General features: G+C 50.1%; 3 protein-coding genes across 5 annotated transcripts in view; 1 reads left to right on the forward strand and 2 right to left on the reverse strand.

Annotated features, from left to right (window-relative positions):
• The window catches only part of TESK2 (testis associated actin remodelling kinase 2), a 158,541-nt gene extending 152,456 nt beyond the window's left edge, over positions 1 to 6,085 (reverse strand). For both annotated transcript variants that reach the window (XM_062191185.1, XM_062191184.1), the window contains exon 1: positions 5,792 to 6,085. The gene's annotated coding sequence lies outside the window, so the exon portion shown is untranslated. The remainder of the gene's footprint in view (positions 1 to 5,791) is intronic.
• A 3,681-nt stretch (positions 6,086 to 9,766) lies between these two features.
• CCDC163 (CCDC163 homolog) lies at positions 9,767 to 12,923 on the reverse strand. Its single transcript, XM_062190074.1, has 9 exons — positions 12,417 to 12,923; positions 12,279 to 12,321; positions 11,957 to 12,147; positions 11,766 to 11,847; positions 11,432 to 11,618; positions 11,239 to 11,306; positions 10,845 to 10,942; positions 10,488 to 10,666; positions 9,767 to 10,185 (listed from the first exon to the last, which is right to left on the reverse strand). The coding sequence occupies exons 1-9, from the start codon at positions 12,492 to 12,494 to the stop codon at positions 10,023 to 10,025; spliced, it is 1,089 nt and encodes a 362-aa protein (XP_062046058.1). The 5' UTR covers positions 12,495 to 12,923; the 3' UTR covers positions 9,767 to 10,022.
• Positions 12,924 to 13,142: 219 nt separating this feature from the next.
• MMACHC (metabolism of cobalamin associated C) lies at positions 13,143 to 18,108 on the forward strand. 2 transcript variants are annotated; one of them, XM_062191188.1, is made up of 5 exons: positions 13,173 to 13,261; positions 14,665 to 14,783; positions 15,589 to 15,783; positions 16,454 to 16,606; positions 17,308 to 18,108. In XM_062191188.1, the coding sequence occupies exons 3-5, from the start codon at positions 15,679 to 15,681 to the stop codon at positions 17,722 to 17,724; spliced, it is 675 nt and encodes a 224-aa protein (XP_062047172.1). In that variant the 5' UTR covers positions 13,173 to 13,261; positions 14,665 to 14,783; positions 15,589 to 15,678; the 3' UTR covers positions 17,725 to 18,108. The 2 variants fall into 2 exon arrangements, with proteins under 2 accessions (XP_062047171.1, XP_062047172.1); XM_062191187.1 differs by lacking the exon at positions 14,665 to 14,783 and having other exon boundaries at positions 13,143 to 13,261.
• Positions 18,109 to 19,526: the final 1,418 nt, after the last annotated feature.

The raw sequence follows: 19,526 nt of genomic DNA on the forward strand, positions 1-19,526 counted from the left end.
GGTATTCAATGTGAGAGCCTGTTCAAGACCCAGCTGCTCTAATTCCAATCCAGCAGCCCTGGTGGTTGTAGTCATTTCAGGAATGAACCAGTGGATGGTGTGTGTGTGTGTGTGTGTCTCCCTCTCTCTATGTAACTTTGACTTTCAAATAAATAAATTTTTAGGCCGGCGCCATGGCTCAGTAGGCTAATCCTCCGCCTTGCGGCGCCGGCACACCGGGTTCTAGTCCCGGTCGGGGCACCGATCCTGTCCCGGTTGCCCCTCTTCCAGGCCAGCTCTCTGCTGTGGCCAGGGAGTGCAGTGGAGGATGGCCCAAGTCCTTGGGCCCTACACCCCATGGGAGACCAGGAGAAGCACCTGGCTCCTGGCTTTGGATCAGTGCTGTGCGCCGGCAGCAGCGCGCCTACCGCGGCGGCCATTGGAGGGTGAACCAACGGCAAAAAGGAAGACCTTTCTCTCTGTCTCCCTCTACTGTCCACTCTGTCAAAAAAAAAATTTTTTTTTAAATGAAAAATGTCTGAGATGACGAATATGCCAATTACCCTGATCTGATCATTACACATTGTATGGATGTACTGAAATGTCACAGAAACATGTACAATTACTATGTGTAAATTAAAAATATAAATATAGTGGTGAGTAGTGTGGCTCAGTGGATTAAGCCACCACTTGGGAAACCTACATCCTATATTGGAGTGCCTGGAATCAAGCCCCACTCCCATTTCCCATTCAGCTTCCTGCTGGGAGACAGTAGATGATGGTTGAAGGACTTCGATTTCTGCCACCCATGTGGGAGATCTGGATGGAGTCCCTGGCTCCTGGCTTCTGGCTGGCTCAACACCAGCTGCTGCAGGCAGATGAGTGAACCAGCAGAAGATATCTCTCTCTTTCTCCCTCCCTCTTTCAAATATGTTTATTTTTTAAAGGAAGACCCATCATTTGCCATATCACAAAATATTTGTATTTGATACACCATCCCAAACATTACAGAATAACATATCATACATCTAGGGCACCAGCTATGTGAAAATCTTTCAGTTCACACACACAAACATCCGTACTACCTAGTACTAAATTCTAACAAGTCACAAGAACCTCCAGTCCAACACTGGACTCCTCCTTAGTGATCAGCTCCACCTACAGTTCCAAACATCTACTGTGGCTCCATCTCCTTCTGTCATACTAAGCAACCATGACATCTACACTGATGGTAAAGTCAACATAGTCCCTTAACCTCCCATCACTTCAGTAACCTACTTTTCCATTCCTCTTCAATAGCATTGAAATAGTTATACCATTTTTCTGTCTTTACCTTGAAATATTGAACTCTGAACTTTTCAATTATATATGTTTTACAAAATCTGGTCTTTAATCACATCTCTGATTGTCTCCTTCTCCAATTACCCAGCCTTCTTACTGGTTTTACTTCTTATAATCCCCAGCTTGGACTTCTCCAAGCACATTTCCCACACTATCCCTAGCAGTATACAGTTTCTCCCTATTTTACCCTTCTGTCTTGTAAATTCTAATTTTGGATCAACCCCCTTCCCCCAACCATCCTCTTTGCCCTCCTACACTTAGATTATTGGAAAGTATAAAACATGCTACTGGGGCCAGCGCCATGGCTCAACAGGCTAATCCTCCGCCTTGCGGCACCGGCACAATGGGTTCTAGTCCCGGTTGGGGCGCCGGATTCTGTCCCGGTTGCCCCTCTTCCAGGCCAGCTCTCTGCTATGGCCAGGAAGGCAGCGGAGGATGGCCCAAGTCCTTGGGCCCTGCACCCGCCTGGGAGACCAGGAGAAGCAACTGGCTCCTGCCATCGGATCAGCGTGGTGCGCCGGCCGCGGCGGCCATTGGAGGGTGAACCAACGGCAAAAAGGAAGACCTTTCTCTCTGTCTCTCTCTCTCACTATCTACTCAGTCCTCAAAAAAAAAAAAAAAAAAAAAAAAAAAAAAAAAAACATGCTATTGGGCCATGTTAACAAATGTATCTAAATAACTAGCCCCACACATGGTCATCTATTTTTCTTTTCAATCCTTAATTTATTCCTTTTATTTTCCATTTTTCCCATGGTCAAGGCCGGCGCCGCAGCTCAATAGGCTAATCCTCGGCCTTGTGGCGACGGCACACCGGGTTCTAGTCCCGGTCCGGGCGCCGGATTCTGTCCCGGTTGCCCCTCTTCCAGGCCAGCTCTCTGCTATGGCCAGGGAGTGCAGTGGAGGATGGCCCAAGTGCTTGGGCCCTGCACCCCATGGGAGACCAGAAGAAGCACCTGGCTCCTGCCATCGGATCAGCGCGGTGCGCAGGCCGCAGCGCGCGGCCTTGGCAGCCATTGGAGGGTGAACCAACGGCAAAAGGAAGACCTTTCTCTCTGTCTCTCTCTCTCACTGTCCACTCTGCCTCTAAAAAAAAAAAAAAAAAAAAAAAAAAAATTCCCATGGTCATAACACTCAAGACAGAAACTCACCATGTAGGACAGGCATTTAGCCTAGCAGTTAAGATGCTCATATCCCATATCACAGTACATGGATTCCATACCTGGCTCTGGCTACTGATTCCAACTTCCTACTAATGCAGACCCTAGAAGGCAGCCATGATGGCTCAATTATTTGGACCCCTATCACCCACATGGAAGACATGGATTGAGTTTCTAGCTCCAATTTGGGTCCCAGTGAGGCATGCAGAGAGCAGAGAGTAATCCAGCAGATGGGTTATCTCTCTCTCTCTCTCTCTCTCTCTCTCAAATACATTTTTTAAAAAGTTTTAAAGGCCGGCGCCGTGGCTCAACAGGCTAATCCTCCGCCTTGCGGCGCCGGCACACCGGGTTCTAGTCCCGGTCGGGGCACCGATCCTGTCCTGGTTGCCCCTCTTCCAGGCCAGCTCTCTGTTGTGGCCAGGGAGTGCAGTGGAGGATGGCCCAAGTGTTTGGGCTCTGCACCCCGTGGGAGACCAGAAGCACCTGGCTCCTGCCATCGGAACAGCGCGGTGCGCCGGCCACAGCGCACTACCGCGGCGGCCATTAGAGGGTGAACCAACGGCAAAGGAAGTCCTTTCTCTCTGTCTCTCTCTCTCTCTCACTGTCCACTCTGCCTGTCAAAAATAAAAAAAATAAAAAAATAAAAAAGTTTTAAACTTGGGTTTAAAGTTAAACCACTACCTGCAGTGCCAGCATCCCATATGGGCATCGGATGGAGTCCAGGCTGCTCCGCTTTGATTCAGCTCCCTGCTAAAGCACCTGGGGAAGTAGTAGAAGATGGCCCAAGTGCTTGGACCCCTGCACCCACGTGGAGACTCAGAAGAAACTCATGTCTCCTGGATTCAGCTTGGCCCAGCCAAGCTGTTGCAGCTATCTGGGGAGTGAACCAGCGATTAGAAGACCTCTCTCTCTAACTTGGCCTTTTTTCCATCTATCATGTCAGTATCCACCTTTTTTTTTTCTTTTTTTTTTTTGACAGGCAGAGTGGACAGTGAGGGAGAGAGACAGAGAGAAAGTCTTCCTTTACTGTTGGTTCACCCTCCAATGACCGCCGCGGCCGGCGCGCTGTGGCCAGCGCACCACGCTGATCTGAAGCCAGGAGCCAGGTGCTTCTCCTGGTCTCCCATGGGGTGCAGGGCCCAAGCACTTGGGCCATCCTCCACTGCACTCCCAGGCCACAGCAGAGAGCTGGTCAGTATCCACCATGAATTCTTTTTGGTGTCAACGAATGAAGTGCCCAATGTATTTCCCCTCAACCTGGAAAACATACTAAGAAGAAACACACGTGTGTGCTACAGTGGAAAGAATACAGTTTCACAAGTAAACAGTCCATCTGCCAACAGTCGTTCCAACTGTAAAACTGAAATACTGACGCATAAGCTATAAGATTCTTGTGGTCTATAAAGCATCTTTGTGGGGACGTACATTTGGTGCAGTGGTTGGGACAACCATATCCCATATCAGAGCGCCTGGGTTTGAGTCTCAGCTCTGCTTCCAATTCCAGCTTCCTGCTGGAACACACTTTAGGAGGCAGCAGGTGATAGATCAAGTACTCGGGTCCCTTACACTCACACGGGAGATCCAGACTGAGTTCCCAGCTCCTACTTTCAGCCTTGCCCAGGCCTGGCTGCTGTGAGTATTTAGGAGTAAGCCAGCAGCTTGAAGATCTGTCTCTGCCTCTCTCTCTCTCTCTCTCTCTCTCTTCTCTCTCTCCCCCATATCTCTTTTTCATATAAATATAATGGAAAATAAAACAGCTGTTTTTACAAAAAAACTTTATGGGTACCTAGTATATAGTATATTCCCAATATACAATAAGTTTCACTACTACCAGCTTTTTGCAACCACACTGTTGGAAAAAATAATTTTACTGCCTCCCACTTACTTCTCAATCCATCATGATTTGACTACTGCTACCACTGCCATCATCACAGTATCAAACTGCCTTTCAAAAGCAACAAGTGACCTCCCAGTTGCCAAATTCAGTGGTTTCTTCCTCTGATTTTGCTCGACCTCTAGAGCACCTGACACTAACAGTCACCCCCACCCTTCTTGAAACTCTGTCTTCCTTTGACTTCTGTCACAATGCCATTCTGTTCTAGTTCTCATCCCATTCCTTTAACCTCCCTTTTTCAGTGTCTATTACGCCTCAAACAATGGCACGCCTTCTGGTCCATAGCCCTTCTCTTCTTTCAGTATTACCTTCAAAGACTTCAAACATGCGCCATTATGTTCTCTTGTACTTCAAACTTATGCGTTCAGGTCCAACTTTTCTCCCAATTTTCAGACCCCAAGTTCTAGCCACCCACAGAGATATCAGGAAAACACCTCAAACTGGACTTATCCAAAACAAATTAATTATTTTCCCTCAACATGCCTTCTTCATGTTCTCTATGCCACTAACCCCGCAAATTCAGCTGAGTCAGAAACCCCTCACTAATCTCTCAGGTGTATTCTGAAACCTCCTGGAGCGCAGGCCATTCATTCTCTTCCTTTTCAAAAGGATCACCATCCCAGTTCACTCTCCTCCCCCGAATCAGCCGCCGACTTCCCTCCGCGGGCCTTCTGCCTCTCACTGTCCCCACTTTCAACTCTCCCTGGGCATCTTCGCCAGCGACAACCCAATCACGTCCAGCTCCGGCTTACAAACCTCTCAACGCTCCCGGGGCCTACAGAATAAAGTCCACATTCTTTCGCAAGGTTTCCTCAGAGGTATACATGGCTTTTGAATTGGACAAACCTGAGTTTCATATCCAGCTAACTCTGAGCACTGTGAAGGGCAAACGGCAGAGAAGTTGGGGCGGGTGAGGGGCGGCAGTGCCTGAGGACGGATTCTCGGAGGGCACAGTGGGTGTCTGCGAAGGGGCAGTGGGTCGGAGGGAAGTCCCGGGAGGGGTCCGGGTCTCCGAGGGAGGCGCGGCACTGAGCCACGGGCAGACGCCCGGGGGGCGAGGTGGAGCGCTCTGCAGCCCGCGTTTCCCGCGGCATCTCTGTGAAGCGAGGAAGGTGCCTGAGAGGAGTCAAGCGCCAGATCCCCGGACACGCGCGCGACAACTTCTGATGGGCCGCTGGCCTCTGAGGGGTGCAGACGCCGGGACCCTGTCCCGGGACCCTGGGGGAAACCAGAAGGCCAGGGAAAGAGGCCGAGAAGGGAAGTGTCCCCAGCCGCTGAGAAGAGACTCTGAGAAGCCAAAGGTTCGGGTAGGGTGCCAAGGACCCCGAGCGCCAGAGCTGCGGGCCGAGGGGATGTAGCAGCAGCGCACGCGGGCCGGGATGCCCCAGGTTTGCGCCCCCACGCACTCTCTGGACGTTACCTGAGGCGGGACTGAGCAGCCAGAGGGGTGCCGGCGCGGGCGGGACGGGAAGGCGGCGGCAAGGAGGGAGCATAGTAGCCCTCACAGCTCGGTGGCGGCAGCGGCTCCTTAGCCAGCAGAGGCGGTCGGGGCACCTCGCGCAGAAGCCGGCGATTCGGGGGCACTAGCAGCGGCAGAGAAGGAGGAGGCAACTGCCATGGCCCCGCAGTCGGGGCCGCTCCCCCGCCTCCCTGGCGGGTCCCGGAGGAAGACCCCACCAGCCAGCCCAAGCAGGCAGCTGGAACCTCCGCTAGGCTCCCGGGCCGCGGGGCGACTGAAACACCTCCCCGCGGAGCAGCAGTTCTGGGGGCGGGGCCTCCTTGGGGCACACCCCCCTCGAGCCCTCGCTCAGAGTAGCCAATCAGTCGTCGATTCTTAATAAAGGGGCTCCTGGTATTGGCCAATCAGCGTAAGGCATACCACGTGGTACGAGGGTGGGCACAATGGGCGTCCAGAGAAGCCAATCAACAGCTCTAGGCGCCAACTCTGGGGGGGGACAAAGGGAACCAATAGGAAGGAAGTGGAGGTAAAAACAGAAGAGGCAGTGTGTGCTTGGAAAGGCGGAACAGAGGAGGGAATATACCTGAGGAAACCCAAGTTCTGAAGGCTCTCAGGGGGAGGGACAGTAAACACAAGGTGGACCAATCAAAATATCAAACACAGAAGCGATTGGTAATTGATAAAGTCGATTGAAAATGGATTAGACCCTTCGCGGCTCTTGAGTTGATAAGTAAGGAAAAGTCCTATGCGCCGTCCTCCAGGATCTCGGTGAGACTTAAAAACCAAGAGCCACGAGTAGAGTTAAGACGCTGGCGGAACAATTTATCTAGATTAAGAGATTCGATTCGGTGAAGACGCAGAGGAAGGAACACTTGAGCTGACTTGAAAACAGGATTTTGAAAGAGCTGGGGCGGGGGGGAATATAAGAATTCTACCCAACTGTTGGACAGACACATGTTTCCTCATGCTTTCCATATGTCTGGGCGTTCATAATCTCCTCACTTAGCAGACTGCAGTATCAAGAAGGCAAGAGCAGCCAGGGTTGGCGGATTGTGAACCTTACTGCATCAGCACTCCCTCAGATTAGAGACCTCCTTTTAGACACCTTTAGGCTTCCCTTCTCCTGGAGGAGGGGAGTCTCGACAGATGAGTGAGATTTAAACAATCGGAGTATAGGTGGTATACATTTCTGAGGGCAATAAAGTGTTTGAAAGATATATGTGTTAGGAGATAAGGGAGAGAGAAGAGGCTAAATATGGGTTGGGCTCAAATGCCAGACATGTCCCTTTTTTTCATCCTGCGGTAGCTATTCTCGAGTGGGAGCATAACCAAAAAGTGTACTGTTTCAGGAAGATTAATCAGTAGTTCACAGGATTTCTGAAGGGAGAAAAGATCACCCCAGTCCTGTCCCCTGACCCAAAGCCCTTTTGGTATCATTTTTCTAGCAACAAATCATGTGCTGCCACCTGGTGACAGTTTAAATACCACTGTTCCACATTACTATTTAATATTTCTCTTATGAAAACCCTGGCAATCCCTACAAAATGGGTGATAAATAAATACAGCACTGGTAGCAACCAGAATTGGACGATGCCACCATGCCAGTGGTATCAGATGTCCAGCGAAAGATGTAAAAACAGGAGTGCCAGGGGCCGGCACTGTGACACAGCAGGTTAAGCCACTGTCTCGGACACCATCATCCCATATCGGTGCCGGTTTGAGTCCCAGCTGCCCACTTCCATTCCAGCTCCCTGTTAATGCACCAGGGAGAGCAGCATAGGATGGCCCAAGTGCTTGGTTCCCTGCACCCACACATAGGCCCAAAAGAAGCTCCAGGCTCCTGGCTTCAGTATAGCACAGCCCAGACACTTGTTGCAGCCATTTGTGGAGTGGACCAGCAGATGGAAGATCTCTCTTTCTCTTTCTCTCTCTCTCTCTCTCTCTCTCTTCCTTTCAAATAAATAATAAGTAAATCTTTTTTAAGATTTGTTTATTTATGTGGAAGGCAGAGTTACACAGAGAGAGAAGGAGAGGGAGAGAGAGAGAGAGAGAGAGAGGTCTTTCATCCACTGGTTCATTCCCCAATTGGCCACAACAGCCAGAGCTGTGCTGATCCAAAGCCAGGAGCTTCTTCCAGGTCTCCCACACAGGTGCAAGGGCCCAAGGACTTGGGCCATCTTCTACTGCTTTCCCAGGCCATAGCAGAGAGCTGGATCAGAAGTGGAGCAGCCGGGACTCTAACTGGTGCCCATATGGGATGCCAGCACTGCAGGCACTGGCTTTACCCACTACACCACAGCGCTGGTCCCAAGTAACTTTAAAAAAAAAAAAAAGTGCCTTCTGATCTCTACTCTCAGCAGTTTCCCAAAGTTGAGGGGACAGAGGATTTTCATACAGCTATTCAGGTGTCAAAGCCCCCCCACCCCACCCCATGTGCTTTCTACTAATGAATTCAGGGCCTTAAATGTCCCCCCACAACTGAAGGTAGTTCCTGCCCCATTCAACTCAACCTTTTACTACACTTTTATATCAGATAACTGTCTCCTCTCCCTAGCTAGACTGAGTTCAGATTTGGTACTTTTACCTGAGCCCAATGCAAGTCTTAGTGCTGGGCAAATGCATACTTGGACTGCTTTATTTTTAAAAAAAAAAAAGATTTATTTATTTATTTGAAAGGCAGAGTTACAGAGAGGCAGAGGCAGAGAGAGAGAATGTTCCATCCACAGGTTCACTCCCCAAATGGCCACAATAGCTGGAGCAGAGCCAATCTGATGCCAGGAGCCAGGAGCTTCTTCAGGGTCTCCCATGTGGGTACAAGGGCCCAAGGCCTTGGGCCATCTTCTACTGCTTTCCCAGACCATAGCAGAGAACTAGATTGGAAGTGGAGCAGTTGGGACTTGAACCAGCGCCCATACTGGATGCCAGCACTGCAGGTGGCAGCTTTACCTGCTACATCATAGCCCCAGAACTGCTTTTAATAAGCATCCACTTGGCTATCTTATAACTGTATTCAGCAGTGGGAGAGGCCTATGAGGCCTCAGTGAGATGCTGATGTTTCCAAGAAAATCCTGGATGGACTGTCTAGAACATATGCCTGGGCAAGGAGAAAGTAAAGCTCCCCTTAATCACATAGGAAGATAAACTCTCCGGAGAGAAATCAAGTGGTGGAAGGACTGGAACCATTAGCCACAGACTTTTTTTTTTTTTAATTAAATACAATAGAAAATATCAGAATGTATCATTCCGAGAAAGGATAAGTACTGAGTCATAAAATTTTTTGTTTCAGTTAATACAATACACACATATAGTTATTAGGTTGCAAAAACTTCTGATAGACACTAGATTAGAGGTGGAGACTGAAAGCAGAGACCAGGGAGAGGCTGCTGAAGAAAAACAGGCTGGGGTGACAGGGATGAGATGTGAAGAGGCTGACGTGAGCTAGAGATGAGGAAAGGCAGCCCCCTACTGTCCAGGTCCAGTGCCCACCAGAATGTCTCACCCTCACCTACATCCCCACAGCGCTACTGCCTGAGAGCAGTATCCTACCTCATCCTACTCACCAGAACAGGAGCTCCCACCTCTTTCCAACTACAACTGAGCTTGTACTCAGAAAGTACAGCTACAATGTCCATGAACTTGGATTTCAGAGGTAGATGTCACAGGAAACAGTCAAGTAACAGGAGGCAGAACTGAGTCTATGCCATGTGGGGGCTGAGTCACAGAAAACATGAGGGAGGGTTAAGCCATTTTATTGCAGCTGGGGAGTAGACAGGCAGTGCAGTGCAAAGCCTCAATAGAAAAGGCAGGCACCTGCTAGAGGTGGCCCAGAAACAGGGTCTTGGAGGGGAGGGTGGACATGGAAGACTTCATTCCACTACTCTTCTAAATCCTTACAGGTCACTCAGGAGCATCTTAGGGTCTTGAAGGAATGGGTCCTCTTGCTCAAGACTCAGGCCATGGTGCTGAAAGCTGCTGGGCTCCAGGTTAGGAAGGGTGCTCCTTGGGAGAACTAAGGAAGGGAAAGAGAAAAGAAAACCAACCATCAGCGAGCACTGTGAAACGTACAGAGCTAGGCCTTGGGCCTGTCTGGTAGGGAAGGACACACAAACCTTGACTTGGAAGAAGCAGCAGCAGAGGTTGATAGATTCACAAAGAAGGAGGCAGAGACTCCATTCTAAGCACCCATTCAGAGTCAGCCTCCCCCAGAACTGGGATCCCTGCCTTTACCCCTAACTAGCTTCTTTAAAAGTTTCCAGCTACCGTTACCACCTGGAAGATTGACTTCAGAGCTATATGAAGAAAGAGACATGGTGGTGGCAAAGGGCAGCTTACACTGGAGGACATCATCAGAGGTCCTGGAAAAGGGAACACAATCAGAGTCACAGGTGGTGCTGACGGGTACAAAAGGCCCTCCCAGCACTGTCCTCCTTCCTGAGGCTAGGACTCCAGTCTCTTCCCCTTAAATCCTTTAAAACTATAAAGATACCTCAGTGACTGAACAATGCCCAGTGCTGCCCTTATGAGCTATAACCTACACACTCATCCCACCACCCTTACCAGCCCAGGTCAAATTTAGCATCAACGGAACTTTGGTAGCCAGTGCCTCATCTCTGTCAGTCAAAACCCATCCACTGGCACAGCACCTGCATCCCCTGACCTGAGGAAGTTGTGCTCCCGCCGGGCATCCTGGACCTCTGTCATGGCAACCTCCAGAGCGTGACCCTTGTGACCACTTTGCAGCTGCTGCAACATCTGCCAGATCATGGGCCCAGGTAGAACCAAACCTCTCCCTCTCCAGGAGGAAACCCCCTCCCCAAGATTGGCCTCCCAGTACCCCTAGCACCCTCAAGTGGGCAAGGACAGCTTCTTATGGCCTGAACTGGAGTGATTGGAAAGAGATATGAAGAAAAGCAGAGTACACACAAGGAAGAGGGAAATAAAGATAGGGAGAGAGTGTTCTGGCCTGCTTGCAGAAAAGGGTAGATAGAGAAGGGAAGGGGCCTCAGTGGGGAAATACATAGAGAAGATCTGGTCCTGGTCCTACCTTCCAGCTACGGGCCTGAGCCTGCCGCCCCTCAGCTACCTGTTTCAGGAGCAGCTCCTGGTGCTGGCCTACAGATGAGAGCAAACTTAAGTGGATGCTCCCCAACTTCTTTTCTTCTTCCTTCCTGCCTTAGGACCTTATGCTGAAGACAAAGACAGAAGCATTCTGGTCCAGCTGTGGGAAGCTTCCAGGCTGACTGGAGAGACTAAATTCACAATATGAGAGGCAAAGAGCAAGACGAAATACTTGGCCAGACTTCTCAGTAGCTCAAGCAGTCATTGCTATAGCAACTTCCTGGGAGAGCAAGAAGACTTTGCAGAAAACAGGACAAGGAACACATACTCACCCCCAGTCTGTTACTTACTCAGCTGGTCCCGCAGCAACTTCAGTTCCTGCCGCAGAATCTCTGACTCCTCCCACAACAGTTGCCGCCTACAGAAGGGACGGCAGTGTTAGCGTAGAGTCGGTCAGCAAGCCCAGAGTGAGGAAGCCAATGGCCTCCTAGAATGCCAAGAGTTCAGAAGCCTGGAGAAAGCGAGACCTTACTCATCACTTACTCAGACTGCAGCTCCTGGTGAAGCCCTCTGGTCTGACTGCCCCTTCCTGGTCCTGCTTGGCCTTGGCCTTGGGCCTGCTCTTGTACCTGGCTCCGAAGGCCCTGCAGCTCCCTTCTCAGAATCTCCAAGCGTTGGTCCAGGGAAAGGGTCCTGTCTTCTGGCGCCCCCTGCAGCAACTTCAGTGATGCTACAGCGGGACAAGTTGGGGGTCAGCCAGTCTGAGAGTTTCACACGAGCCCACTTTACTTACAAATCAAGAAACACGCGTACACACAGCAGAAGTGTGTGGACACATACAAGACTGGGTGAATGATGTGAACAGCTTGTCAGATACCTTCCAGGGCACTGATCTTGTATTTCTGCTGTTCTCGCTCTTGCAGCAAACCCTGTACAGACTGCCTTAGTGCCTCGGTCACCTACAAAGGTAGAAAAAAACACACGCGCTCCTGTATAAGAGGCTTTCCCAAGCCCTACTATTCTTGTCTCACACAAACACCATATAACACACAGGAGTTCAAGCCTCACCTGAGCCTGAGACTGAAGCTGGGATCGAAGAAGAGTAATTTCATCCCAGAGAGAGGGTGGACGGTAGGTCCCAGTCCAGCTCCTCCTCTCTGAGACACTGGGAGTCTCCAGAGCCCAAGGGTGTTGAGCTAGCACTTCTGACTGGGGAGGCAAGTGACGAGGGGAAATCCAGGTCCCAGCCAGGTCCCCTGCTGGGGGAATAAGAAAGGGACAAGTGCAGAGTCCAGTGTGTGGGGGAAGAGAGTTCAGGAAAGGAAACAGTTGGAAGAAGTAGGCCCTGGAAGAAGGCAGATTTTGGAAAGGCTGGGGAGTCGAAAAGGACAATACTTCCCTGCAGTGGTGACTTCAAGGGGATACAGCCGCTGCTACAAAGCAAAGTTACACCGGCCAAGTCTGAGAGTGCAGTATCCTGCCCCACCCCGCCACACACACACAGACTGGGGCCTAGAGCACCCCTCACCTTAATCCGGGCCACATTTCTATCAGTTGCATTGAGAAGCACATCAAGCTGCTCAGACCAACTCAAGCTCTGGTTCATATCCCGGTGGCGGGAGTCTGGCTCCCTTGGCGTCTTGTGCCGTTGCTCTCCCAAGGTACAACCCAGGAAAGGCCACAACGTTAGATCGAAAGAGGGGAGTGGGGATGCAGTATTGGGGTAGGGGTGCAATATCAGACCAAACTACGTCTCTGGTACTAAGCAAGGGCGGGGCGCTCCTGAGGAACTGGAGGAAAGTGAGATACTCTGATATAAAATGTTAGGTGGGATTTGAATGCGCCGAATCTTGGTGGAGACCGTCCCTGATCCAGGATACGCGCGCCACCGTGCCAAACCAATGCCTGCTACTGTTGCCGGCGGCTGGGTTCAAACTCTCCAGAAGTTCGACTTCAGAGTGGCTTCCGCACAGCCACCTGGGAAACTGAGTTCGTCTCTCGCGGTGACAACTGGCGATGGAGGCGGCAGAACTACGTCTCCCTGGAAGCTACCATGGCACGCACACCCCTACCGTGAAGCTTGCCGGGAAATCGAGTCTTCCTGATTCTATAGGGGTTGACGCCAAAGACCTAACAAACTACGTATCCCAAGATGCATTGCGCAGAACCAACAGGCTCCCGCTGCTGGGCCTGGTGGTTCCTGGGAAATGGAGTCCAAGCCGTCTTGAAACACAACGGCCCCTTTATCCTTCAGACTCCATTCCCCAGCAATCTCAGCGTGCAACGTGTGTTATGGAGCCGCATGTCGCAGAGCTGCAGCAGAAGGTTGAGGACACGTTGTGTCCTTTTGGCTTCGAGGTTTATCCCTTCCAGGTTGGTTTATCCCTCCTGCAGTTAGAGGGTGAGGTGTATATGATTGGGCTTGGTGCAAACGGCGTGAGAGCCCGGGAGCCTTCTGATCCTCACCGAGATCCTCCAGCCCGGTGTCCCATCTGGCCCCTGGGACGGGGTGTCAATGGGTATTTGGGTTAAAAATGTAGAGAAACGGTCGCATGTTTATCCTTTTACCCCACTGAATGTCAGATTGATGAATAGGAGGCGCCTTATAATCCTGTAACCTGTGCGACATTATCACCTACATAGTTTACAGGGAAAAGGAACCCATGGGGGCAGAATCACCTTGGAAGCTTCCCGAAGGAAGGAGAGGGCAAGGCTTAAAAGATTTGCATGGCTATGATTTATTTCAGCTGGGAAGGGAAGGGCATTTCTTTGAACAAGAAAACAATTGGCTGGTTTGTTCCATCTACCAACAGAAGGATAATTCACAATGTTGCTAATCATCAGTGCTGACTGGTTGTAGAAACTGCGCCCGCCTGGCACAGAAGTCTCCGCACTCCCCTCCCCCCTCACTCCCCACTCCCGTGCCTTTACTTAGGACTATTTGCCCCACATCGGTGCCCCCGCACTGAGAAGTATACTTAAGACACAAATTAAATTAACTGGGCTTGAGACTGCCTGATGCTGAGAGCCCACTTCCCACTTTTTCCATTGAGTAGCTCACAGCAGTGCTGGGAAGTAGAGAGGGAAAAATAGGTTGGGTCTACCCTGAGAGAGGACTTGCCAGAAAAAAAAAAAAATGAAATTGAGCTATGAATGAAAAGATAGATTGGAAGGAAGGGGGGTTATGTACATCTGAAATATCAAGAACAACTTGAAAAAACGTTTAGAAGAAGTGGTGGATGACAGATGTGAAGGGAATGACTGACGAGTCAGGCAGACCTGGGTAATGGGAACTGTTGTACTTGAACAGAGCCCACCGCAACCCTGCCAAGGCCTGAATCTCCCAAATCTGCTTCCTTCCATCTCACTGATTGATTCTTCTATGCCCTGGTCCAGACCACTGTTTCTCATTAGGATTGCTCTAATAAACTTTCCTGTTACCTTGCCTCCAATCCACACATCACACTGCAGTCAGATAGTTAAATCTTCAGTGGCTCCTCATTGCCATCAAATTAGATCCACTAGCACTGAAGGCCACAGTCTCACTACTACTATTTCTCCAGCCTTCTCCCTTCTCCCATCTGCAGAACCTTCGCTTCCACCAAACTAGACAATTTGCCCTTCCCTAAATGTGCACAGTGCTTTTCTGCCTATGCCTTTGCTTATGCTATGACCTCTATTTAAAACACGTAACAGGAGTGGGCGTTCGGTGCAGCAGTTAAGGCACCTCTTGGGATGCCTACATCCCTTATTGGAATGCCTGATTCAAATCCCAGCTCTTCTGATACGCTCCCTCGAGGCACTTCAAGTACTTGGGCCAGTGCCACCTATGTTGGGGACCTGGATGAAGTTCTAGACTCCTGCCTTCAGCCTCGCCCAACCCAGACTGTTGCAGGTACTTGGGGAGTGAACCAGTGGATGGAGGATCTCTCTCTCTCTGCCTTTCAAGAAAAAAAAAAATGGAAATTTCAACACACCCACCAGATTCTCCCTTTCCACATCAGCCTTCAGTTTTCCTTACCAGCCTTCAGGACTCAACTTCCAAGAAAGCCTTTTCAGCAGACCCTCATCCAGCTGTGTACTGCACTAATCACAGTACAGTCAATTTATGTTATGAGTTGTACAGGAACTCTGCCTCTCTATTCCAAAACTGTCAAATTCAGATGAGTTCCCCGTAAACATACATCACAAAGCATCAGTGAAAATTTATTGTAAACAGTGAGATGGAGGCCGGCGCCGTGGCTTAACAGGCTAATCCTCTGCCTTGCGGCGCCGGCACACCGGGTTCTAGTCCCGGTTGGGGCGCCGGATTCTATCCCGGTTGCCCCTCTTCCAGGCCAGCTCTCTGCTATGGCCCGGGAAGGCAGTGGAGGATGGCCCAAGTGCTTGGGCCCTGCACCCCATGGGAGACCAGGAGAAGCACCTGGCTCCTGGCTTCAGATCAGCGTGATGCGCCGGCCGCAGCGGCCATTGGAGGGTGAACCAACGGCAAAAAGGAAGACCTTTCTCTTTGTATCTCTCTCTCACTATCCACTCTGCCTGTCAAAAAAAATAAATAAATAAATAAAATTAAAAAAAAAAAAAACAGTGAGATGGAAACTGAGATAAGATACATGTGGCCTTGAATACCAGGCTAAGGTATGAGCCTGGCTAAGGCCTAAGCTAACCCTCCAGCCTGGCCTGAACTTTCTCTATTCCAGGTGGCATGGTACAATGAACTACTGCCTCCAGCCTTCCACTTGCCCCTGCCAGGACCTACTCTGGCCTTCCTAGTACTCAGCACGCCTGCCATGTTTGACCAGGCCCTCAAGCCCTTTTTGCAGAGCTGCCACCTCCAACCACTGACAGACCCCGTGGACCAGTGTGTGGCCTACCACCTGAGTCGTGTTAGACAGGTAAGCAAGACAACTTTCCCCCAGCTTCCAGACCTCCAGTTGCTTTCAGTGCATCAAAGCTCAATGCAGGGTCTAGAACTAGGGCTAAGAGCTGCTCCTTGATAGGTGAAAAGATACCCTAAAGTCAGCCTTGATATTCTGAACTCTACCCCAACTCTGCTTCCTTTGCAGACCCCTAGTCTGAAATCAGTCTTACCCTACACACAGATGAGCAAACTTAAGAAACTCAGACCATTCTTCTCTTGATCTTCTGGTTGAATGAGAATGAGTCCAACATCTTCCAGGCATTACTCACCTGCCTTTGACACAGACCTGCAAGTTTTCTGCTATCCATGGAGGCCTTTTAGAACAGACGGAAGTGTTTCCCTCCAGCAAACTCAGATAGACACATAAATAAGTGCACCACACGTTGTGTCTCCTTAGAGTTGGGCCATGTCTTCCTCCACACTAGAATGCAGGAGGAAAGAACCAAACCACCCCTCATACTGGAGGTTTCTGAGCAAGACTGCATATTTCCCTTCAAGCGGAGACCCTCTTGGAAAGAACTTGTAACTTTCACAATGAAATGACCCAGGTTATGTTTTCCCTTCAAACAGGACTTCTAAGGACAGGACCTTGTTAACAAATTCATGATTCCCCTCATGCTAACAGGAGCCTCTCTCTGTCCCAGAGCCTCCCAGAGCTGCAAATAGAAGTCATTGCTGACTATGAGGTACACCCCAACCGGCGTCCCAAGATTCTGGCCCAGACAGCAGCCCACGTGGCAGGGGCTGCTTACTACTACCAACGACAAGATGTGGAGGATGACCCCTGGGGAAGCCAGGTCAGAGGGCAAGTGTGAGGGGGCTGAGGGAAAATGGTAAAATCCTCTAAGATATCCCTATCAGGGCTCACATTCCTTTGGCTTCCCTGGGTGACAACCCAGAGAGCTATGTCCTGGGTAGGGAACCAGCCCCATCATATGCTTTCTGGAATTTTCCTGGGGACACATCAGGTCAGAAAACCTGGTCTATTCTGTCTTATAGGGCTCAGGTTGGAGAGAGTAAAGCAGTGATCAGGAGACCAGTGATGAGACGGGGAAGTTGAGGCTCAGCCTAAGGGAGCCTTTCCTCATGCTTAGAGTGTTCAAGAGTGGGCATTTGGTGCAGTGGTTAAAATGCTGTTTGGGATACTCATAGCCCATATCAGGGTGCCTGGGTTCAAGTCCTGGCTTTGCTTCCAATTAGCTTCCCCTAATATCAACCCTGGGAGGCAGCAAGTAATGACTCAGTATTACTTGTGTCCCTGACACCCATGTGGGAAACCTGGATTGAGTTTCTAACTCCTGGCTTCATCCTGACCCAGCCACAGCTGTTGTGGGCACTTAAGGGAGTGAAATAGCAGATGGGAGATCCCTCTGCCTTTCGAAGATGTTGTCCTGAAGCGAGGCTAATGTGTGTAATCAGTCCATTGAGTAGAAGTGATGGTGTAGCTGGACATGTTGCCAAGGTGACCCCCCTGACCTTTCCTTTACCCTCTTCCCAGCACATATCAGGTGTATGCATACACCCCCAGTTTGGGGGCTGGTTTGCTATTCGAGCGGTGGTGCTACTGCCTGGAATAGAGGTGCCGGACCTGCCACCCAGAAAGCCCCCCGACTGTGTGCCTGCAAGAGCTGACCGCATTACCCTGCTTGAAGGCTTCAATTTCCATTGGCGTGACTGGACTTACCGGGATGCTGTGACCCCACAGGAACGCTACTCAGAGGAGCAGAAGGCCTACTTTTCCACCCCACCTGCCCAACGCTTGGCCCTGTTGGGCTTGGCCCAGCCCTCAGAACCTAGGCCCTCATCCCCTGGATTTCCCATTACTACAGTCAACTGCAAGAAGCCTCAGAATCCTGGCAAAGCCCGGAGCTGGCTCAGCCCGGGAGTCTCACCACCTGAATCCCCTGGCCCTTGATAACTTACTCTCTGCAGAACCCTTATTTACGCTGGCTCTTACCAGGACTGAAGATTTCATTCTGGGTACGAGATGACCACTTCTGGTACTAAATCTTCAATGTGGCCACCAAGACTTGATCAGGCCTGGCGTTGTGGTGCAGCAGGCAGGTTTAACCACCACATTCCATATGGGTGCCAGTGGTGTCCCAGCTGCAACAATTCCAATCCAGCTCCCTGCTAATGATTGCGGTACAGCAGAAAATGGTGCAAGTATTTGGGCCCCTGTCACCCATGTGGGAGACCCAGTTGAAGCTCCTGACCCAGACTTGGCCATTGTGGCCATTTGGGGAGCAAACAGAAGGAAGCAAGCGCTCTCTGTAACTCTTCCTTTCAAATAAATAAATCTTTAAAAGAAAAGCTTATCAAGGGTTGCTGTGATAGAGTAGGTTGAACTGCTGCTTTTTGACCCTGGTATCTAATATCTCAGTGCCAATTTGTGTCTCGGTTCCTCTACTTCAGATCCAGCTTCCAGGCTCTTGTTACTTGTGAGAGACCAGAATGGAGTTCCTGGCTCTGGCTTGCCCCAACCCTGGCCATTGTGGCCATTTCTGGAGTGAGCCAGAGAATGGAGTATCTGTTCTCTGTGGTTCTTCAAAGTACTTTTAAAAAAAAAAAAAAAAAAGGAAGGAAAATGGGCCATTGCTATTGCATAGCAGGTACAGACACCACCTACATTGCTGTATGGGCACCAGTCCCCTATTGCTCCACTTCCAATCCAGCTCCCTAATCACATGTCCAGGAAAACAGTGGAAGATGGCTTGTGCCCCTGCACCCACACAGAGAGCCTAAAGAAACACCAAGATCCTGGCTTCAGCATGGCACAGCCATGCTGTGGTCATCTGGGGAGTGAACCAGTAGATGGAAGCATGCTCTACCTTTTAATGATTAAAAAAAAAAAAAAAAAAAGTCTAGACAAATCCAAAATTCCCACCTTCTTGAAGTGAGATTTTGCCTCCATTAGCATTCCCACAGGGCATCAAGATCTGTTACAGGGCCTTAGGCACAATCATCCCATAAATGGCTCTTACCATAGGAAACTGAATACACACAAAACGCATTGATGCTCGCAGTTACTAAGGCCCTGGGAACTGGGTACTGCTCATAGTACAGTATGGATTCTGGTGGCATGGCAGATCAGGTGGATAATAGTGTATCGAAGAAACCACATGATACATAGGATTCTCAGTTCTCAAACTGCCCTACCCTTGAAACCTCCCCCAGGATGATATGGATGAGGGTCAAGAACCATAATGGCAGGGCTGATGCTGTGGCGCAGCAGGTTAAAGCTCCAACCTGCAGCACTGGCATTTCCAGCTGCTCCGTTTCCAATCCAGCTCTCTGCTATGGCCCCTGCACCCACATGGGAGACCTAGAAGAAGCTCCTGGCTTCAGATCAGCTCAGCTCTAGCCATTGCAGCACCTGGGGAGTGAACCAGTGGATGGAAGACCTTATGCTGTCTCTACCTCAGTAACTCAACTAAATCTTAAAAAAAAAAAGCATCATGGCTAGAACCCAGGGACAGCACTGTACTTTTACCTAGTCATAGAGGACACTAGCCCTGTGTGTATTTCCCTTCCTTATTCAGTTCCAAAGGGACAGAAGCATCCAACTCTGTTCTCTTACAGGTCAAGCTTCATAGCTGGTCCAAATAATTGTATTGGGACCTTAACCTGCATCTTGACCTACTGCATAAGTTGTAATATCCTAGCCAACACTATAATAGGGCTTGCTTTTCTCCTATTGTAGCCAAAACTTAACTA

This window comes from Lepus europaeus, chromosome 5, assembly GCF_033115175.1.
Source record: "Lepus europaeus isolate LE1 chromosome 5, mLepTim1.pri, whole genome shotgun sequence".
Lineage (NCBI taxonomy): Eukaryota > Metazoa > Chordata > Mammalia > Lagomorpha > Leporidae > Lepus > Lepus europaeus.

Bases quoted from the DNA above. Each gene is read 5' to 3' on its own strand.
- CCDC163 (XM_062190074.1), bottom strand. From the start codon at position 12,494: ATGAACCAGAGCTTGAGTTGGTCTGAGCAGCTTGATGTGCTTCTCAAT. The intron at 12,322-12,416 runs GTGAGGGGTGCT...TTTGCTTTGTAG, and splicing joins GAAATGTGGCCCGGATTAAG to CAGCGGCTGTATCCCCTTGA. The intron at 12,148-12,278 runs GTCCTTTTCGAC...TTATTCCCCCAG, and splicing joins CACCACTGCAGGGAAGTATT to CAGGGGACCTGGCTGGGACC.
- MMACHC (XM_062191187.1), top strand. From the start codon at position 13,181: ATGGAGCCGCATGTCGCAGAGCTGCAGCAGAAGGTTGAGGACACGTTG. The intron at 13,262-15,588 runs GTTGGTTTATCC...TCTCTATTCCAG, and splicing joins TCGAGGTTTATCCCTTCCAG to GTGGCATGGTACAATGAACT. The intron at 15,784-16,453 runs GTAAGCAAGACA...TCTCTGTCCCAG, and splicing joins ACCTGAGTCGTGTTAGACAG to AGCCTCCCAGAGCTGCAAAT.